The 15,303-nt window shown below is 41.4% G+C and overlaps 1 protein-coding gene across 1 annotated transcript in view; it reads right to left on the reverse strand.

Moving 5' to 3' along the window:
* MCTP2 (multiple C2 and transmembrane domain containing 2) overlaps positions 1–15,303 on the reverse strand; it is a 117,727-nt gene that overhangs the window by 76,277 nt on the left and 26,147 nt on the right. Inside the window, exons 5-8 of the mRNA XM_058847241.1 lie at positions 7,927–8,069; positions 7,037–7,113; positions 5,780–5,891; positions 3,850–3,885 (exon numbers count right to left, since the gene is read on the reverse strand). Of these exons, the coding sequence (XP_058703224.1) occupies positions 3,850–3,885; positions 5,780–5,891; positions 7,037–7,113; positions 7,927–8,069 (368 nt within the window). The remainder of the gene's footprint in view (positions 1–3,849; positions 3,886–5,779; positions 5,892–7,036; positions 7,114–7,926; positions 8,070–15,303) is intronic.

A 15,303-nucleotide genomic window follows, 5' to 3' on the forward strand; every position in this document is an offset into this window, starting at 1 on the left:
ATAAAGAGATGCAGAAAAATTGTACATTTAAATGACACGGCGAGGTGGCCAAGTGTGAAGTGAGCCCATCTCTCCCATCTTTCATTTAAAAGGATGAGACAGGACAACAGAAAGCCTGCTGCAATCCCTGTGAAGAGGTCAACGTCAAAACTGGGCCACGTAATTTGCCATTTGAGAAAACAACAACACACAAATAGGAGGACTCTTCGGACCTCTCCTCATTAGGCTGAGAAACCATTTTTGCAGAGGCAGTTTCCCCTTGGGAAAGAGGAGAGGGCAGCGGGAAAGGCAAGTGAACCAACACGAGATTGGCACCACGAGGCGTGACCCTGTGGCGAGCGCGTCCCCGCGAGCGCCCGGAGAGCTCCGCTGCCCACGGGGGACTGGGGGAGAGAGCCAAACACAATGAGGCAGACAAAAATGAAACCTAACAGCCCACACAGGGAAACAAAAAAAAAAAAAAAAAATAGAAAGGAGATTGAGGGATTCTCTCTTGCGATGAGATGCTTGAGGAGCCCTTGGGTCCGGTCAGCCTTTCAGCCAATTTATTCAATCAGCTTAGGCTATCAAGGTGGCAATTCCATCGCTTTTGTTTCAGGACTGAACTGCTGCAGGTCAATCCACCCCAAGCAGACCTGCTTATCTGCCTCCTGGATGTTCAACACTTAAAGGTTATTCAGCTGTACAAATGCTGGAAATAGCGTGCAGGGCACTCAGGGTGAGACTCAAGCCACCCGGGACAAACAAGGGTACTGAGCATCAGCATGTTGGGCTCCAGCAGAGAGCTACCCCTCCCTAACTCCCTCTGTGCCCCAGAAAGGAAAGCAGAACAGAGGGGAGAGCTTGTCAATAGACAGATATGAGTGAATACATTAATGCTGCCTAATGGCATCCTCTTTCCTTTGCAATGCCACCCTCCATGAGGAAAAGAAGAAAGCCACACTCTTGAAAAAACAGCTCCCACCGAGGACAATGCTGTTCTCAGCTCCCATGAAAAATGAGGGATCTGAATGTGCTGCCCATGTCTTGGGAATCCACCCAAATATGCAATGATTCCCTTCCAGCAGCAGTGAAAAATATATACTGCGTAATAACCAAGAGATACCTAAATCATGCAGTTCAACAGCTCTTGCTCCAACATGATTTAAAAGACCATACTGAGTTGCTGGAATCCTTCCTGCATACTCCCTGTAATGACCATGAGGCTACTGGAGCTGGACTGGAGATCTTGTGCTGACACAGTTTCGGTTGCTGTCTGAAATGCAGCTCTTTCTTCAAAAAGCAAGGGAGCTCAGAGAACACACATGAAGAGAGTGCAGTATCCACAACAGCCCACACGAGCCCTGCTGCCAGTCTGACATGGAGCTGCAACAGGTATCAATGCCATCAACATTTGGGGTAAATTTGGGAAGTCAGCAAGAATCCTGTGATTAATGTGAAAAGACTCATTTAGGACACTGATGTGCCAAATCTGCATTAAGACAACACAAAATGGTCAAATTAGAGGATAATCAGATTTCTTTCATGTAGGCAATACAGATTAAAAAACAGCTGTGAAAGTTATATTCATTTTGTCCATCCTTAAAATAAGTCATTTTCCCTGTATTTATAGAAGAGGAAAAGCTAAATATTACAATAGGGGTCAGCTGCAGTTCAGCACATAAAGAAAAAAAAAAATCCCAGGGAAACTATTTCAAATAGAAAACTTTTATTTGCTTAAACCTGGAGAGAGGAAATTTAGATGTCTCAGTTCAGCTGCTCAAATGGAAAGTGTGCTGTGTTTTCCTCCTGCAGCACCCAACCAGAGTCAGCTCAGGAGCCAAAAAACAGACAAGCTCGTGTATCCATTACAGAGCTCTCTCCATTTCCCCTGCTCTCCTTATCCCTGTATCTTTATCTTGTCCAGCAGCATTGTTTTCTACCCCATCATACTCTCTGGCTATTCTTCCATAACCTCTTGTGCCTTCCCTAGACACCTATATTCCCCATGCACACAATTTTTCTTCCTAGCCTTTATGTTCTGCCACAAACTGCTAGTACTGCTTCCACAGAGCAGAGTTTCCTAACTAAAGATGGTTATTGATGTACAGTACTAGTGTTTTAGTGCAGTAGCAGAATCAATAAACCAGGAAATACTGCTTTGTCAGATTTTTTCCGGCGCATGCTGGGAAATATTTTTTACTGCCTTTGGATGGTCACAGAGGTTTTCTTTAGAGATCACACTGGAGCATGAACTGTGTCTTCCCTAGGAAGAGCTGAAGCTCTCCTACCCTCTAGTGACTGGAACAGAACAGAGCACAGGGTTGAAGCTTTTTTCATTTTAAACAATTCTTTTATGTCTCCTACATCAGCACCACGCTTCAGCATCTCTTAATTTTATTTTGAAAGGTATTAAGGCACGAGACAGAGTCTTGCGAGATGAAAGGATGACAGCTAAAGGTCCAAAAACACATATGAAAAGAAATTATACAAAATGAAATGAGATATTGCATAAAAACAAAAAAGAAAAAAAATCCTAAACAGAAAAAAAAAAAAAAAAACACCCCAAAACTTCCAGTGACAGCAACCAATACAGAATTTTGGCTATTCTAAAGAAAAAGAACCTGAGTTTAAAAACCTGACTCCCTTTCCAAGGTCCCAAAGCCAACCAGCATCCAGTGACAGCTGTGTGAGAAAGATGGGGATCAAGCAACACTGACCGAGCCAGGGCACAGTAATTTCCAGAGTTTTAGTTAAAAAACTAAAGTGATGAGCTCTTCAATTATTCCATCACTATCTACCAAGTGGCATTCAGGAATTCCTGGCAGCTCTCTGCTCCAAGCACTGCAATATCCCTGCAATCAGGGCTCCAAAGGCTGTACTTTGCACTTCTTCTGTTGACAAAAACATTCTTGCTGGCACAATACCTGAGATGGTTGGCTCCTCTACACAGCACACCACAGTTGGAATGAATAAAACAAGAGGAGGTTAATGATTCAATCTATTTAGGCACAAACCGGTAGTTACAGAGGAAAAATATCATGAGAACACACTCATCTTAAGAGCCAAATTCTGCTTTTCAGAGACTGAGACTGTACAGCTCTCAAGCTGGGTATTGGGGCTTGCACTGTCTGTATCATTGTTATTTACTCAATAGCAAATTAAGGCTTTACAGAACACATAAAGAGCCACAGTCTGTTTCCTGAACAAGTTAAAATCTAATGCAAAAATGATACAGGAATATAAAAGTAATGGAAGCCTGCAGGGATCCTACAGGAGACCAAGGGAAGTAAGTTACATGGACATGTGGCAACACACAAATCTTGGAAATCCTGTTACAATGGAGGCAATGAAAACTCCCAGCTCGGCCTCCATCCCAAGAACAAAAGGAATTTCAAAACCCACAGGGGCAACCAGAAGAAATACTGCCTCACAAAATTCCACCCATGGTGAGAGGCAGCCCCAAGGATAGACAGGGATCCAGGAGAGCCTCAATCAACTCCTGCACCAGCCACTGTCTGGGTGCTCTGGAACAGCTCAAACCCTCCACAGCTCCTTCCATTTCAGTTGAATTTACACCCCTTTCCTTAGTACAGAAAGTTTGTCTCCCTTTCTACAGCTCTTGGTGAATGGGGTCTTATGTTCACTTGCCACTAGACACTACCATGGAGCCTACAATTAGAAAACAGCAGCAATTTCCCATCACGATGAATAGAAAAATCAAAAAAGGTTATCACAGCCATCACGTTGTGACAGGTTGCCTCTACACTTGTGAGTTTTCCTTTGTTTAGCCTGTTTCAGAGGAGGGCACAGATTTTGGGAGGGGACCTTCATTTTTGTTAAGTGGAAAAAAAAATAAATATGGATTACCTTGGATGAAGTTCGTTTCTTTCGACTTGACCATCTCTGTTCATGACTCCCCATTATTGTACCAAAGAGAATCCAGGGAAAAGAAACAGGTAAGGAGTAAAATGGGGAAAGTGTTTAGTAAAATAATTCAAACAACAGCTTGTCAAATGAGTTAGAAAAGCCTATTACAAAATTCAGGGCTAAATCTACAACTGCATCTCCATCTACCTTCCCTGCCTCATGGAACATAACAACCAACATGCTCAAAATACCTGCATTGCACCAAAAAAAGAGGCAATAAAAAAAAAAAAGTAATTGAGAATAAAAAGTGGAGGGACCCAGAGCCATTAGTAAGAAACATGGCTTATACTTTTGGTGCCATCTGGTTCTACAGTAAGCTAATTTAAAAAGGGGGAAAAAAAATCATCGTGCTGTTAAGTGCTAATGTGGACAGAGCTATTTCACTGTTCTGATTCCTTTGGAAATGGCTGAGCAATCTGCATTTGAAATATGAGGGCTTAAAACATTGTCTTTAAAAAAAATTACAGTGTGCACCAGCTCTTCTATCATCTGCACTCTGAATGTTAACTAAGCACCCAAGAGTACCAAAAGCTGCTATTTAAACCAATAAGCTTTGTTTCACTGGCTAGGTCCACTTTAGCCCAGGCCTTACTAAAAATCCTAGAATTCCTGAGGTTCTTCTGACTAAACTAACTTTTTTGCTGAAGTAACTTTACATTTTTGCTTCACCCTTTCCTGCAATTCGGTAACACATGCCAACAATGCTGTCTTGTACAAGTTAGAGGGGAGTTCACACTCCAAATAAAAGCATCTCATAATATAGATGTATAAATACACCATTATTTTAAATATTGCCATTCAGCTTTCAAATAATCACACAGTGAGATAAAAATAAGTATTGTTACCTTGTTATTAATTAAGACTATACAATTCTGAAAAAGGCATGTATTTGAAAAATAAATAATGAACAGCAGATATCCCACATTAGCTTCTTCTCATTTTGCTTTCCAACCCCTTGAAACATTTATGTTTCTATAAATAATCCCATTCAGGCTGGAATTCCATACCTATAATTCAATAATGTGCTGTAAACAGCAAGTTTCATACTCAACTCTGCAGAAAGCTTGTAGAAATATTTTCTCTTAATATGTATTACACATATTTAAAACTAGGTCTGGTTTTTAAGACAGTCCAAGTAACTCCCTGATCTTGGGTATTCTCCACCCCTTGCTGGCCAGGAGCAGGATTAGTTCACCAATATTTGTGTGCTGCACACTCTGTATAAAACACTAGGAGAAAACTTTAAAAATAGAAGCAAAAAAGCCAAGTGCAGGACCTGAATTTTTAAAAAAACTATTAGCTTCAGTTATGGTGCTCCCAATCTCTGCCCAGCTTCTCTGAGTTTCTAACATAACTGATCACCACATTTCTGCATCAGGAGCCAAGTTCAGTTAACTCAGGGAAACTGTCAGTGGGAAGATCAGGGTTTTTCCAGCAACCTCCTCCTCTCAGCCTGGTGCTCCTCCACAGGACAGTTTAAGTCTTGACATCCACACCCAGTTTTTAGATTTCACCTGGATAAGTTTTTTCATTGTTGTTAAAAAAACAAAAAGAAAAGGAAATATAATAGCTTTTCTTCAACCTGCCCATTGCAGTGCTGGACACATGGCCAGAGCACAGAGAGCAGTGCCACAGTGCACATCACACTGACAGGGCAGGAGCATCCAGCTACAAATGTCTACACAACTTTAACCCACCTAAATACATGGGTTGGTTTTTTTTTTTGAAGTTATGCACTATCTCGATTTCAATATTGAGTCTCAGAGGATGAAAATAAAGGTGGCATTTCCCAGTAAATCAGATTATGCCAGCTCTTCTTTTCTCCCCCCTACAAATTCCAGCTACAAATTTGATTTCCTAAGCCACTTACATTTCTCTTGAAGTCTCCTTGCTTGACTGCTAGACTCAAGTTTAATACAATCACTCCCATGTCGTCTTCTAAACTGTTGGGATCTTCCAGTTTTAAAACCTGTTCAGTAGTTCTACACAGCAACAAAAAAAAAAAAAAAAAAAAAAAGTTGTGCATTTATTGACTCCAGTTAACTCAAGTTGATTATTAAAGGTCAGGCTGAGCTGTGCAAATTTCAGCTTCTTGTCTGAAATTCCCAGTATTGAGTTTAAATGTTAAAATGGGAAATCTGGAGAGTTCTTTCTCGGTTCTGAAAAAATACACCCCTCTTTTAATAATGCAGCACAGTGTTCCTATAGCACTGCTCACTACTCATAACCCTCCATATGCAGGTACACACTGAATTAAGTTACTACTACCTCCACTACACAGAGAAGAAGAGTGACAGGGAAACTGTCACTCCAAGTGAATTTTCTAATATTAATGGTTTGTATTTGACTCCAGAGATATTTATTCTGCTTTTAATCCCCCTCCATGACTCTGTTCCCTTGCTGGAAACAGGAATGCTGGTATTTTACCTGCTGGCACTATCTCATGGACAAATTAACATTTCTAGAAATTCAGATACAACAGCCACAGGAGCTACAACAGCCCCCACATAGGGAAAACTCATTTCCCAAAAAAAAAAAAAAAAAGTCATTGCACAGCAAGAGAATATAAAAGAAACAACTAAAACTTGAATTCCTGGCTTCCAGCTCCACACTGAGCCCAAGCAGCAGCAGCAGCAGCAGACAAAAGGCACAGGGCTTGCCTCGGCACTAAATCAGGGCCAGATGCAGCTGCTGCAGGCACGGATGGATACGGGGGGAGGCTGGAAAAGGGCACGGCAGCAGCCAGGCAAAATGCTCCTCAGCCCCAGAGAAAAGCACCCCTTTCTTGGGGCTGAGGACAAGTCCCAAGCCTTCTCCCCCTCTTCCTTTTTCTACCTCCATAAATTGTCCCGGTGAAGCTTTCCCTAAACAACGCTGCACTCAGAAATTCTTAGTCCCAGAACTGGGCTCCGTCCAGGCTGGATCTGAACCCGGCACATAACGCCGGATAAAAACATCTGCAGAAGATAGATCTCAAGTGATTTCTCTTGAAATCCCCACTCTTCTATCAAAAATAAGTTTTCATGAATAGAAAAAAAAATCCCAAGGCAGAAAAAAAGCATTTCACTACTTCCCTCTGTTTCTCAATTAAGCTGCATTAATAACCTTTAATTAAATGAACTGTTACCTATTGAGTTCAAGTTCAGTGAGCGCTACAGATGCCGAGCCCATGAAGTCTGAAGAGGTTAAATCACGATCGTACACCTGGTGGCAAAATAAGACAAATATTTCCAATTTTCACATCATAAGCCAGTTTTATCCCAGGCGATGAAAGAACAGATATTTTAAGCCCTTTCAGTTCAATTTTGTATTTGAAAGATCAAAGCTTAGATGTAATTCAGGGATCACTTTCCATCTCCCCGCTTTAATTTGTATTTTTAGCTAAATATTTAACCAGCATTTTGAAAGTATCTTCTTAATATTATGTAAACAGAGACATGTGTGCTGCTATGGATTGTGCCTGCTCCTTTATACTCTGCACGACAGCATAATGAAACGCTGCACAAAAATCAGGTACTTCTGCTTACAGATGTTTTAGCAATTAGTGCTCACAACTGGTAGCTTGTGGTTCTGGTAACTGTAACGTTACTCATAACCAGAAAAGGCTTTGCTACTTGTCACGGCTGCATCCCAGGTAATAATTCTGTGCAGCCCAGCCAAATTACACTCCTAAAACGTGCTTCCGAAACCGCCCTTGGTTTCCCTGAGTTTGCACAAGCACCGGGGGAGAGAGAGAGAGAGAGAGCAGAATTCAGCTCCACGGCTTTAAACAGATCCAGTCAAGGAGTTTTATTTCAAACTTGGGTTTTTACAGACGGAAAGCAAAACATGCAAGTAAAATCTGGGAAAGACATATGTGCATTTTAATTTGAAATTGCTGAGGCTCTTAAATCGGATTGAGTTTTATGCTGTGCTGCTACAGCGAATAAAAATCAGTATGTTTCTAAAGCTGAAAATAATTGCTTAAAAAAATATTGGCCAGTCTTTCAAAAATCTTACCAAAAGACCAAAACTTACCTTGATCCAGAGTTTTTGATCGAGGGTCTGTATGGGCAGCACAACAGTTTCATCCCAAACTGGGTTCAGGTTCTTGTAGACTACCTTACTTTTGTAGAGGGTTTTGCCATTCAGTTTAAACTTCACATATGGGTCACTTGTACCTGTGATATTAAATAAAAAATAGATTAGCATGCCTGTATGCAACTCCACTACCTTAAATTGTATTTTCATAAAATAATTAAAAACAGTTAATGGTAATTACCTATTTTATAAATACATGCATATACTTAATTACCTATATAAAAATTGCTCATTCATACAGGAAATTTACAGACAAAACCAGAAAGTTATCTGAAAGCAGGCAACCAAAAAACCTTCATTGTTTGCCTGATCTCTGTTGTTTCATTTTTAGAGAACATTAATTGTTGTTTAACAACTCTGTTAAAATTTTAATTTGGTAAAAGAGCAAACAGAAGCAGCATTAAAGCACTATTTACAGGCCAACTAATGACACAGTGGAAGAGAGAAAATGTGATGCTGTGACTAGGAATATATTCAAAGGACCAAACTCCAGAGCATCGTAACTGGGATAGGAGCTCCAAGGAAACCAGTAACAATAGCTAAAATACCCGTCAGGATTTCATCACTGGTGTCACTTTGCCAATTTACTTAAAACCCAATTTGGGGTTTCAGTGAAAAAAATACCGACGTTATTCATCATCTCAGGATAAAAACCACACAGAGAACAGACTCTGTAAAAACAAGCACTGTCCAGGTAACATGATTTTTAATCCAAGTGGCACAATTCGCCATGGCAATTATGTCCCTTGTTTTTATGGAGCAGATGTCCATGGACAGAGCGTGAGGCTCGTGCCACTCAGCAGCAATAGAAAGACTTGCATCTGTCAAAGGAAAACAGAAGAGGGAATCAACTTTTAATTATTGTTATTAAACTGGTGGCATCTGCACTAACACCAGCCACCATGCAGGACACCAGGTAAGAGGGGGAACAAGGCACAGGGAGGATTTAACTAAATGACGGTTGATTTAGTTATTCATATAATTTTTTATTGAAAAAAAAAATCTTCACAAGCTGCAAATAAAGGGGAAAAATCAAACTGAGATGTAGCAGCATCTACAATTAACTGAGCCTAGGTGCCATTCACCTGTCATATCCAGTATTTTCTGTATTGTACATTATAGCTGGAATTAAACTTCCCTCCTAACAGTTCAGTTTCATTAGAAGGGTAACAGCTAAGGTGATGGTCCTGGCTTCCCCCAGCCTGCAGCGAGGGCTGCTGGAGGAAAAGACTGATTTCTACAGCAGAGTTCAGAGTCAGAAATAATCTGAACTTCTCCTCCCTGGCTCCCACTGGCCCAACAAATATATGGCAGTCCAGGATAACCCAGCCTAAGAGCATTATTCAGTCTTGCCAATGATTTGGTGCACCTGTATGTGAAAAATCTGTATCTAAACATCCAAAGTTTTCATCAGTGTTATGTAAGATAGACCTAAACTCAAGAAAAAACAATTATGTGTAAGCATCTATTTGGAATTATGCAGCACTGTAAAGAATTGTGCTCTTGGGAGACAGACATATTTCTAAGAACTATATGAAGTTTTTATTCTGCTTTAATTTCAAAAGGGAAGAGTTGCAGAACCTGGTCCGTTCTGCACAGAAAGTGTTTCATTCACAAAAGGAAAATATCAGTTTCAAAATATCAGGCTTTCAAATACTGTCTGCAGCTGATCCTTTTCCTGAATAATAATTGTTGAAAAAAACTTTTTTTTTTTTTTGTTGAAATAAAAAAGCAAGCTGCAGACTTCTTAAACAGAATTTTCTTTTTCTTCTCCTCTCAGAGAGAATAATAGTAAGGGCCTGATCCAAAGCCAGGAAAGTCGGAGGGCAGATTCTCATTGTTCCCGATGGGTTAGGACTAGACCTTTCCCTAAAAATTTCTCAGAACTATGATTATACTCTTATACAAAGCATCCAGCTTAAAACCAGCACAATTTCCAGGAGTGGGAACACACAGATAGATCATAGTCCCACAGTGTGGGGGGCAGCAGTCCTCAGAAGATGCAGAATTAAGAAATAACAGTGCTGAGCTCTTTGGTGTCACTTCAAAAAGATTTTAAAAGACCAAAAAAAAGCAAAAAATCCACGGACTTCTATTAACGGGGTAAGCTGGACAAAACTGCATAATTAAAAATAAGAATAATAATAATGTTCACAACCTATTCTGTGCATGAAATAGCAACTGGCCAAGACAAGGAAAGCAAGTGATGAAATGAAAGCACAAAGAGACGATAGAGGCAGGTGGTTTATGGCCATAACTCATCTGCTTTTGGCACAAAAAACCCATGAAAAAGGGCAAAACCTGAAAAGAGAGAGAAAAATAGGAGATACAGAATAAAAGCAAACAGCCAGCAAGTTCAATACCAACAAGCAGAAAACTCCAAGCCCTTTCTCTGAGGATGGGAAGCAGGAAGACTATAGCTAAGTAAGCCTCCCAATTGCATTATTGCTCTGAAAAGCTTTCCAGGTTGTTATACAGTGAAGTAAAATAAAAGGTGGGGGAGGGAAGGGCTGCCCAGCACTGCTCATATGAGCCAGGCTTTAGTGATCATTTTCATGTATTTATTTTTAATAAACTCTTCCTTTATATTTACACATATTTATATATAGAAACATACACATCTCTAGAAAAATAATATATATAAAAGGAATATATAGGAAAGGCATATCTATAAAAGGAATATATGTTTTGTTTATATAATAGTCTACATTGTACATAAAAAAAAAAGGGGGGGGGCGGGGGGAAGCTATAATAAAAAGAGGCCCTTAATTAAATAAGATTGCCACTCTGGGATCAGGCCTTCATGCTTGTCAGCTTACTCTCAAAATAAACATCTCAAAGCGGGGCCTCAGTGGTGTCACTTGCTCCAGCAAGGCAGCCTGGGTAATCCCTTGCTATCTTGACAGCTCCATAATGTTCCAGCGGCTTCACGGGTGAGCGGCGGCATCCGCGCCGCGGAAAATATTAACGCCGCGGATGAACGGCGAGAGGGGGACGGCGGCTTACAAAAGCCAGACAAGGGAAAGGTGTCAAGTTAGCACCGGTGTTAATTGTGAGGGAAAATAATTGTGGCAGAGCGGGGAGGGGGGGTTCCTGCGGCGCTCGCCTGTCGGGCTGTCACGGGGGTGACATCTCAACTAGGCCGGAGCGGGACAGGGGTCGGCACCGGAGCGCGGCTGCCGCGGCCTACAAACGACAGGACGGTGCCTCGGTGGCAGCCAGCAGCTGGACTGTCACCTGGGCAGTGGGACACAGCACCTGGGGGCCACTGCTGGTCACTGGGGTGAGGCTGGGTGGCCGTGGAGAAATGTCAGGGATGGAGGTGGCACCACGGCCTCCCCGCGGGCCTGCTCCAGGCCGTTCCCAAGATGCTGGCGGAGCTCCCTGCTCATTGTGTCTGGTTCTGGTTTCCTTTAAGACACCCCAGACTGCATCCAGGTGAGCAGAATAGTTGACAGGGAATGAGAAATAAGCCAGGTGGGCAAGCCTCTCCTGATGGGATGAACAGCGCAGACTGCAAATTACTGACTGCATTTGAATTCAGGGCTTGAAGCCTTCTGGATTCAAGCTCAGAAAGACGTCTGGGTCTATTAAAAGCTATTTATAAGAGACAATCTACAATCTAGGCAGAAAAACATAACTTTTCTTGAAAAGAGCCTGGTGATGTTAGAGATGAACCAGTCTAAAAAAAGGATTTTTTGTTTATAATCTTCTTTTAACTGTGACAGAAATGGATAATTTTCTGAAGAAGCCAGACCAATTTAAAAAAAAAAAAAAAAAAGCAGCTTTTTACCATCCATTTCCTAGTGAAGGCAACTGAATCAACAACTTTTAAGCACGTGCATGCAGGCTTTTCTGAAAGCAAGGTCTCACTCACATCAGCTGTAGCAGTACCAAGAGGGGACTGCATTTTTGTTAAAACCAGTTGAGAATTTTACCCCCAAAATACATCTCTCTGGTGGGAAAAGCAAGATGCTTTGAGGTTAATTTATATATTGTGCAGTGAAAGAAGTAGGTTCTTACACAGTATAAAATATATGGACAAAATATATATAAAAAAGCCAAGATAATCTGTTTCTAAGCCTAAAGCAAACCAAATAAGAGTAAAAAGGAAGGCTGACCTCTTAAAAAAAATCATTCCATCAGCTAGGCCTTTTTCCCCATGAGAGAAAGAACATTCATCTCAGTAGTGATGCTCCCTGGAATTCCTTTGCATAATACCAATTTAATTTCTATTTTCTTCCACTAACGCTAAAAAGCAATGAGTGCAGGCAGACCAGACATCACCTAAAGCCTCAGAAAGCTTCAGTGAGCAAAAAGTTGCTGGGACAGAGCAGCAAGAGAGGGTTTAGTAGCCCAAGAAACTGTTAAAGGTGTTTTTAAATGGATACTGCTGCCCTCTAGCAGCTACCGAGGGATGGATCACATCCACTGCTTCAGAGCAAGGGGAAAAATAACCCAACAAACCCAGAAGACCCAATATAATTTCAAGCCACACACTGTTTTATGGGAGCAAACTTACTGGAAATGTAGCATATGAAACAAGTCTCGTTCCATAAATAAATAAATAAAAATGACCACCAAATTGCCTTAAAATCTTGAAAAAATCAAAGAGCAGTGTGAAATATAACCTAGACCATCTTAAGTTTTGGTTAAAAAACTAAATTTTAATCTGAAGAAGGAAATTAAGGATTTATTTTATATGCATGTAAAGAATAAGTATCTGAAAATCTTCCTAGAAATAGAATCACTGGAGTTATTTACGACAAGGAGTAAAAGACATTCTAAAATGGAACACACATTTTTCTTTTTAAGTAGAAAACCACTACATCCTTGTAGCAAAACAGCCAAGATTAAGGCTTCAAGGGGAAATCAGAAAGAAAAAAGTATTCTGCTGGCAGGAAATTCAGGTGATTTTGGAAAGTTTTGTGCCCAGCTAGTTTTACGTGGCCAGATGGAAATGAAACATTGCTTGGAAACAAGCAGAGTCCCAAAAGGTTCCAGGGGAAAATAAAACCAACCAGAAAAAAAAAAAAAATACACACACAAACCTAAAAAGAAAATCACCACACAAAAAAAAAAAAAAAAAAAAAAATAAATTAAAAACACCAGAGAAAACACCAGAGAAGTGTGAAGAAAGTGTGCAAACCCACTCCCAGTTGATGGGAGGATGAAGGAGGGGAAAAAATACCTGAACTTAACATTAATAGAAAGAAAGATGCAGATAAAGCACTTTCTATTCAAGACACTTTAGAAACACCAAAAACAAAAGCAAAGGAACTGAGGAAAAATCTACCAAAATGCCATGTGACATACACTAGGGACATGTGACATAAAGCACAGAATTGTCTTTGGTAAGAATTAGTCCAGCTGAACACTGCTGTAGGCACTGGCAGAGGCTCCAAGATCTCCCTGGAGCATTTTCTCCTGCATGCTAAACAACCCCAACTCAGTGTTGTTTCCTGTATTCTGAGTCTTCACACTAATAAAATCTTCTTACAAGATCCCAGGAAATGCAGTGTGAGCTGTTAACGCAGGCAGGAGCCCCCCAAGACTCAGCTCTGACAACGGATGGAGCTAGAACAGTTTAAGAAACCTGTTTTCTAAACTACAGTTCTGACACAAGAGGAGTCACAGGCTGTTCTCTGGGCCCAAATATTCTCTTTCTATGCTATCATTCCTACATTACCTAATTTAACATTACAAGCATGGGAAGACATAGAAATTGCTTTTGTTTGAACTCCTCCAGACACATAAATTGCTTTTGTTTGAACTCCTCCTGTTTTTCTGAGGTTCCTATCTCAGTGCATTCCTTTCCCACGCCAGTGCAGGCAGGATGCTCACAGGGATCATTGGGTACAAGGCAAAGTTTCAGACACACACTTTGCACTTCCAGAAACTGGGCTTGGCACAGACAGGCACTCTCAGCACAAGCCCTTGCTCACAGAGCCACAGGGCATCCAGAAAACATCCAAACGAGTGCTCAGCACCGTTCCAACTCTCAGCAGTTGTAAATGAGCCATGATTGCGCCTTTCAAAAAGAAGTGAGAAAAGTTGCCTAATACATGGCAATAATTAATAAATCTGAAGGCCTAATGATCTAATTGCAGATACCCTGAAAACAGAGAAAGTCTGAATTAATCAGCGTGTTTGCAGAGAGCAATTCAGCCTAATTGCTCTGAGCATTTGCTTTCCAAACAATTACTTGCTCTAAGCTGACAAATACCCAGCACAGCACACACACACATCCCTTCCTCTGGCACTCTGGTATCTGCACGGACCCAGGCAGTGAATCACAGAATGATAAAATACCCTGAGTTGGCAAAACCCACTGGGATCACCAAGGTCTAACTCCTGTATAGCCAGAAGGTAACCAGAGCTATGAGCAGTGGGTTCCTGCAGGCTCACTACTGCTGAAAGTTAAAAATGTATGTTATTCTACAACCTTTCTCTCCTTTTATTTTGTCCCTGGGAGGCTGATCTCTAGCTCAGCTCACAGGGAGCCCCCAGGACCCTCTGGTAGTGGGGGCTGTGAGATGTGAAAGCAGAGAATGATGTGCTGAGAAGGAAAGCAAGATGCACCCATCAGGGCACTGCATCTTCCGTACTACTGCTGCTCCCCTTGCTCCCTTCCCATGTTCAGCTGCCTCTGTCATGAGAGGAAAGGAAGGAGAAGAAAACCGAAGTGCAGCAACAGGAAACAAATGAAACCTGAAAGGAAGAAACAGAGACAGGCCACAAAGGTCCTGTAAAAAAGATCTACAGAACACAAAACCAGGTAGAAAAGAGACACACACAAAGTTCAGGCTGGAACATGTGGTTAAAGGGGAAAGAAAAAGAAAGAAGACACCAGCCACAGCCACTCACCAGCTGACATCACATTTGAGAACTGTGTTTCCTGTAACCACACTGTTTAACAGATGAAAAATGAACTTCAAAAGCACAGGATTTGGAAATGGGGATGGGGAGGCTTCTCACTCTCCCAGGCACTCAAAACCCAGTTTCTGTTTATTCTTACAGCAGCAGAGCTGGGTCTGCCACCTGAAGGAAAGCAGCCCTTCCTTACAGCTGTGGCATCACTTTGTTCACTGCTCTGTAAGGGTGACTCCACCAGGAGCAACGTGCACAGTCACAGCACCCCCGTGTCAAAGGGGAGCAGGACCTTTGAGACTTCTTTAGGTTGACTCAAACAACCACGAGGCATCATCCTGCCCTGGGAAGGTGAACCAGCAGGTGGAAACGGGCTCCAGCCTCTCCCAGCTCAAAGCCTGAAGTTGAGCTTCACAAAACAAGGGTCAACAAGACCATAAAACC

The sequence above is a fragment of the Poecile atricapillus genome, chromosome 11 (genome assembly GCF_030490865.1).
Source record: "Poecile atricapillus isolate bPoeAtr1 chromosome 11, bPoeAtr1.hap1, whole genome shotgun sequence".
In the NCBI taxonomy this organism is placed as follows: domain Eukaryota; kingdom Metazoa; phylum Chordata; class Aves; order Passeriformes; family Paridae; genus Poecile; species Poecile atricapillus.